The sequence below is a fragment of the Myotis brandtii genome, unplaced genomic scaffold (genome assembly GCF_000412655.1).
Source record: "Myotis brandtii unplaced genomic scaffold, ASM41265v1 scaffold561, whole genome shotgun sequence".
Classification (NCBI taxonomy): domain Eukaryota; kingdom Metazoa; phylum Chordata; class Mammalia; order Chiroptera; family Vespertilionidae; genus Myotis; species Myotis brandtii.
This window is the reverse complement of record NW_005370085.1, coordinates 772,802-779,642: the sequence shown is the minus strand read 5'-3', so window position 1 is coordinate 779,642 and position 6,841 is coordinate 772,802. Positions and strand designations below refer to the sequence as shown.

The window sequence follows — 6,841 nt, the reverse complement described above, 5'->3', positions numbered from 1 at the left end:
CCGCAGCCAAGTTGCTCGGGGTTTTCCTTGGGTCCAGTGAGGGCTGACTTCTCTCCAGAAGCCCCACCTAACCTGAGCTGCCGCGAGAAGGTCACTCTTACTTTGTAACCGAAAGGACACTGGCTAGGAGAGCCACTCTGTTAAACTCCCCATTCCACTTGGGATCAAGTAGTTGTGGTCGTTCACCATTTGCTTGAATACCATCAAAACAAGAATCTCACTTCGCCACGCAACCTGTTTCGTAGTGGACACCTCCGCTTCTTAGATGGGTCTTTTTGATTTTGCATCAAGAAGTGTTCCTTTTCATCCCCATTTTACCATTCTGGGCCCTTTAGACCAAGACCCATATTGTGTGTCTATCTTTATTGTTCTATTTTTTTATTTATCAAAGTAATACTTGCTCGTGGTTTTTAAAAAGTCACATCTTACAGAAACCACCCTAGCTGGTTTGGCTCAATGGATAGAACATCCTCCTGCAGACTAAAGGGTCCCGGGTTTGATTCCTGTCAAGGCACATGCCTGGGTTGCAGGCTCGATCCCCAGTAGAGGGCCTGCGGGAGACAGCCGATCCATGATTCTCTCTCATCATTGATGTTTCTCTCTCTCTCTCTCTCTCTCTCCCTCTCCCTTCCTCTCTGAAATCAATAGAAGTATATATTTTTTAAATCTTACAGAAACCTTGCACAGGCGTTCTAATCCCTTTCCCACATGACAGCCCTTCCAAGGTCTGATGACAGTGACCATACAGCCTTCTCTCTGAGCTGGGAACCCTCAATTCTTTCCTCATTTCTCACTCAGTGCACAGTGATTCCAAATTTTGCCCCAATCTGATTCTCAGTTATTCTGCACTCAGCCAGAACCCAGGGAGGGGAATATGATCTCATGTGCGTAAACCGAGATGTTGTGCTGAGACTAAAGATTGAATACAGCCACGGGAGGGTATTTGAAAGAGGCAGACCAATGAGGAAGGAGTGTTAAGAAGCTGCATGCCTGCTTCAGGAGGCCTCAGAGTTGAGGGCGTGCATGTTAAGGTTGAACCATGAGGAAGAATTGTCACTGAGGGAGAGAATGAGAGAAAGTCCTGGCCCGGATCACAAAGGCGACCAGCGGTAGGATATGGTACGAAAGGAGTGGGTGGGACCGTACCTTTTGGGACTTCTGCTCGGACTCCTACTTACCCCCCATCCACAGCACAACAAGTGCCTAACTGGCCTGGGAGGTGCTTTCCATTCTTAGAGTGAAGGAACATTTCTGCTTTGGACCCAGGCCAGACAGAGATGTGGGATGGTGGAGTGGACTAATCACGCCAACAGAGGCTGTGCCTGGGAGTGAAGGGGCGGCTGGCGCGGCCAGGCACTTGTTCTGCACTTGCAGACAAAGGCATTCAGGAAGCAGCCTCTGAGAGTCAGTCAGCTCTTGAGTGGAACTCTGGTTCTGATGTGGCAAAATATCCCAAGGAGGAAAGGAAAGCGCAGGTGACAAAAGAAATCAACAAGCTGTAAATGGAGAGAACCAAGATGGCGGCATAGGTAAACACTGGAGTTTGCTGCCTCGAACAACCACTTCAAAAATACAACTAAAAGACGGAACGGACATCATCCAGAACCACAGGAAGGCTGGCTGAGTGGAAATCCTACAACTAGAAGGAAAGAGAAAACCATACCGAGACTCAGAGGAGGCGCAGTGCGGAAGTAAAATACTGAGGTGCGGAGGTGCATGTGGAGCGGGCTGGCGGCTGAGGGCGCGGTTGTCGTTTTCAATCGGGAGGGAGTCTCAGGCTCTGAGCTCCAGATCCAGGCGAGTCTCTAGGGACCCAGACTCATATGGGAGAAGCGGGACTGTCTGGCATCGGTCGGAACTCGAGAGCAGCTTTCTCTCCGAGGGGCTTGCAGCGATTACCGGGACATTGAGAAGCAAACCTCCGAGGGCAAGACTCAGAGGAGCCATAACTGCTAGCCCCGCCCTGTTGATCCCGTGGGACCCGCCCCGCCCAAGCCCTGCAGGGAGGCTTTTGCTGAATAGCCGCAGGCAAAGGCTAGATTAGCACCTCCCTAGAGATCCAGGAGCCAGGAAGCCCAGAGGTCAGAGTAGGACCATCCAGTTTGCAGCTCTGTGGAACCATAAAAGACACACTCAGGGGGCAGACTCAGTGAGCACCAAAGCCCCATTGAAGCAAGTCTTGCCCCAGAGAGGTGTCTCCAGCACAGAAGTTCTCCCACTGCAGACACAGCTGATTTCCACCGCCAATTGGCCTGGAGTTCAATTCCTCCCAGTGATACCTACAACAATCAAGGCGTAACTATAACAAGCTGTAAATGAACACAGGAACCTGGCTTATAAACTCAGAATTTTAAAATAACAGGCCCTGCCCTAGCTGGTTTGGCTCAGTGGACACAAGTGTTGGCTTGCGGATTGAAGGGTCCTGGGTTCAATTCCGGTCAAGGGCACATGCCCAGATTGTGCGCTTGATCCCCAGTCGGGGACTTGCAGGAGGCAGCCAATCAAAAAGACAAGCCATTCAGGGATGGGACAGGAAACTCACTTTATAAACTAAAGATTGCTTTTATCTCCTGAAACTTAGTTTCACAATAAGATTCTTTTCTGCTTCTAGAGACATCACTCGCTCATATTCTAACCAAACTATCTTGTTTTTAAAAGCCAGTACCTCGATTAGAGGAGAAATAAACTGTATTAAAGCACGCAGCTTTCCAGGGGATCTTTTCTTCGGCAGTGTGCCCGGGGCAAATCTCTCTCCTCTCCTCTCTCGTGTTTGGGCTTGGGGCCTGATGTTATTTTGATGTCAGCTGCTTTGAGCCAAAGTCAGAGGCTGGGACCAGCATCATCTCCGTAGGAAGAGAACCAGGTGAGAGACAGTCTAGTGCAGGGGTGGGCAAACTTTTTGACTCGAGGGCCACAATGGGTTCTTAAACTGGACCGGAGGGCCGGAACAAAAGCATGGATGGAGTGTTTGTGTGAACTAATATAAATTCAAAGTAAACATCATTACATAAAAGGGTACGGTCTTTTTTTTTTTTTTAGTTTTATTCATTTCAAACGGGCCGGATCCGGCCCGCGGGCCGTAGTTTGCCCACGGCTGGTCTAGTGGCTGGTTTTCAGAAGGCCCTCCTCCTGAAAGTTTCCATCAGGGGGCTTAGGAGGAGAGGTGTGAATTGGCTCCTGCGTGTCAGCAGGGAGGGCAGGGCAGCAGCTGCAGGCCACGGGACCCAGGAGCTCCGCGGCTGCAGGACTCTGCTTCTCGGTGTGTTTGTGTCTTTCTGCACGGCGACCTTCCACTGAGTTGGCTTTCTCCATCAGGTTGAGCTCATGGCCATCAGAAAATCATGGACTCACCTGGCAGTTCACGTCCCTGACAGCCAATTGAAAAGGAAAAAAAGAGCAGAACTCCAAGCGTGTGATTGATTCTCCAGTCATGTGCCTCCCCTAGACCAACCTTTAAGGCCCAGAAAGTGGGATGTGCTCTTTCTTTTATATATATATATATATATATATACACACACACATACATACACACACTAGAGGCCCAGTGCATGGATTCATGCATGGGGGGGTCCCCCCTCAACCTGGACTGTGCCCTCTCCAAACCGGGGCCCCTCGGGGGATGTAGCAGTGCACAAAGTGGCAGGCAGCCGGGGAAGAGCCGGAGCTGGGCTTGGCGCTCAGCACTCGGTGCTTTAAACCACTCGCCGCTTGCTCCTTACCGGTGCCACTGCCGCTGCCGCAGAGGCAGGAGAGGCTACCTGTGCTCACCAGCCATGAGCCCGGCTTCTGGGCTCCGGCTGTGGGAGTGCACTGACCATCAGGGGGCCCAGTCACACAATACCATGAACTCGGTTGCTAAAACAACAAGGCCAAGATCAAGGTGCTAGCTGGCTCAGTGTCTGTGAGGGCACTCCTCCGTGTTTTCAGAGAGCCACCTCACGTGGCAGGGAGGGACGGAGCTCCAGTCTCTCTTCTATTTTTTTATTTTATTTTATTTTATTTTTAAATATATTTTATTGATTTTTTACAGAGAGAAAGGGAGAGGGATAGAGAGTTAGAAACATCGATGAGAAAGAAACATCAATCAGCTGCCTCCTGCACATCTCCTACTGGGGATGTGCCCACAACCAAGGTACATGCCCTTGACCGGAATCGAATCTGGGACCCTTCAGTCCACAGGCTGATGCTCTATCCACTGAGCCAAACCGGTTTCGGCTTATTTTATTTTTTAAATATTTTGCAAACAAGAGGGAGGGAATGAGGGAGGGAAAGAGGGTGGGAGGATTCATTCACAGCAGGAGTGATCAACCAGGAACAGCAGGGGGGAAGGGCATTCCTGCCACGCAGGCCTCCCCGCCTGCTTGCGGGTGCTTCTGCCACAGGTGTTTGTCCAGGGTGGCCCGCAGGCGGAAGGGCACATGGCAGTGGGGGCACTCAAAGCGGGTTCCGCCGGGCCCCTGACCGTGTATGCGGCGGCTAAGCTTGCTCTTCTGGACACAGGCAAAGGAGCAGAGGTCGCAGGTATAGGGCCGCTCCCCGGTGTGTGAGCGCCGGTGCACAGTCAGGCTGCTGCTCTGGGCACAGGTGTAAGAGCACTACTGGTCACAGGAATAGGGCCGCTCGTCCGTGTGCAGGCGCATGTGCAACTTGAGGCTGGTGAAGGAGCTGAGGGTCTTCAGGCACACAGGGCAGGTGGGGCTCTGCCTGGGGAGGCTGTTCGCCCGGGAGCCCTCGGCCAGGCCCAGCAGCAGCGGAGTCTCCGGGGCCTCGGGTTCAGTCTGGTAGATGGACAGTCCGTGGTCCCACTGGGCATGGCGCAGCAGTTTCCAGGCCTCGGTGAATTGTCGGCCACAGCGGAGGCAAGTCAAAGCCTTCAGGTTCTCAAGTTCTGAGTCCGAGCCAGAGCTGGGGCCGCGCGAGGGCTGACAGCCCTGCTTCTTGTGGTCAATGAAAGCCATGATGGCCTCCAGCGGGAAGGTCTGCAGGCAGAGGCCGCAGGTCAAGATATCGGGGTCAGTCCAGGGCTGGCGGTCGTGAGGATCAGGGACCAGAGAAGTCCACGGCGCCGACTGGTTCTGCAAGCCCTGGGCGAGGAGGGTACGGGAGGCGGCGGGCACCGGGATAGGGGAGGAGCGGGGTGTGCCCTCGAGGGAGCCCGGCGTGGGCACCTCCTCTGGGGAACCCCGCTGCAGCCCCGCGGCCTGTAGGGGCCACGGATGTGGCTCGGGCTTCACGTCGATGACCAGGTGCCCCTTCTCCGTCTCGTCGTCGGTGTGGGCGGCGGACTCGGGGTCTACTCGGCGGGACATGGTTCAGGGTGCGGATGATCTGGTAGGCTGGGTAGCTGGGTAGCTGGGTAGCTGGCGAGCTGGGTAGCTGGGTAGCTGGCGAGCTGGGTAGCTGGGTAGCTGGCGGGCGGAAGGTGCGCGAGACGCGTGCGCTTGGGCTGTGATGCTCAAGTAAATGACTGAGGCGCCTGGCCTCGAACTTTTATCTGTGCCGGCCTGGCCGTGGCTCCGCCCACCAGGGCGGGGCCTGATGGGAGCAGAAGGGGCTCCTGCAGGCACCTGGCTGGAGACAAAACTCAGTCTGAGCCTTGCCCACGGGGATTGGCTTAAGGACTACGCCTAAGGGCACCGAGCTCAAGCGGCCAGCATAGGAACAGCGACTTCAGATCCCGTTTTGGGGCTGCTGAAACTGAGGCACGGCACCCCCACAAACACCCAGGAGGGAGAAAATGGTAGGGGCTACGTTTCCCACTGTGCCCCTAACAGTTTCTTGGACTCTTTCAGTAAATACATAATAAAAATTCACTGGGCAAACCTCTATTGCGTGCCTATGGTGCACCAGGTACCGTTCTAAGCACTGGGGACATTGCAGCGAACCCAACAGACAATAATCCCTGGCCCCCGAGTTGACTGGTTCAGGGAGACTGGTTAAAGGTCAAGCAAAAGTAGTGATTCTTAAAATATATATATATTCAGTTTACTGGTTTACGCTCAACAAGGTAACTATGTAAGAGAGTGCCTTCCTGGATGATCAGTGTCACCTGGAGCCAAACAAAGCTAGGAAGGGTTATAAAGGGGCAGGGTGAGTTGGGGGTGGGGCGGGGGGAGACTCAAATTTCTCCCCGCACCAAGGAAAGGTATGGGGGCGTTGAGACCTGAGGGATGTGAGGAGTCAGCCAGTCTCTGTTCAAGAATAACAAGGGGAGACAAGATGGAGGTGGAATAGGCAGATGCGTCCCAGGGCTTGTCCCAGAGCGAATGGGGTGAGCAGCTGAAACTAAAAACATCTACCCCGAATTGGTGAAGGAGACTCAGCTGGTGAGACAGTTTGCGGCTGGGAAGGGCAGAGTTCCCCTGGAAAGGTAAAAACCAGGGATCTGGGCAGGAAAGTTTGCCAGACCTCTGAGCCCAGAGGGTCAGAGGGAGACCGTGCGGCACCCAGCCACGTCCCTTGGGACAGGCACAGCCCCTGACTGGGGGAAAGGAGATCCGAGAGACTGTTGGCACCTGGGGATTTGAGATCTGGGTTCTGTAATTATGGAGGACTGAGCCTAAAGGGAGCAGCCTGAAGCGCTGACCAGACCATGCAGTGCAGGTGAGAAAGGAGCTCACAAAGACTCAGCCTTCCCCGTTTCTGCAGCCGGCGTTTGTTTGTTTGTTTTCACTGAACCCATTTCATAGGCCATTTCGGATACAGACACTCACCCGCGCTGAGGAGCGGGAGAAGGTGCGGACGAGTGGAATCTGGGGAGAGGCTGGGGAGAGAAGAGGGGCCAGGAGAGGTGGCAGCAAATTGAGTGCTGAGTCACCCCTGAGCCCAGGACCTGGGCAGC

At 54.0% G+C, this 6,841-nt stretch overlaps 1 protein-coding gene across 1 annotated transcript; it reads right to left on the bottom strand.

The window, feature by feature from the left end:
- Positions 1–4,595: 4,595 nt before the first annotated feature.
- Positions 4,596–5,309, bottom strand: LOC102262941 (zinc finger protein 296). The gene has a single exon (XM_005878499.1). The coding sequence runs from the start codon at positions 5,307–5,309 to the stop codon at positions 4,596–4,598; it is 714 nt and encodes a 237-aa protein (XP_005878561.1).
- Positions 5,310–6,841: the final 1,532 nt, after the last annotated feature.

Bases quoted from the DNA above. Each gene is read 5' to 3' on its own strand.
- LOC102262941 (XM_005878499.1), bottom strand. From the start codon at position 5,309: ATGTCCCGCCGAGTAGACCCCGAGTCCGCCGCCCACACCGACGACGAG.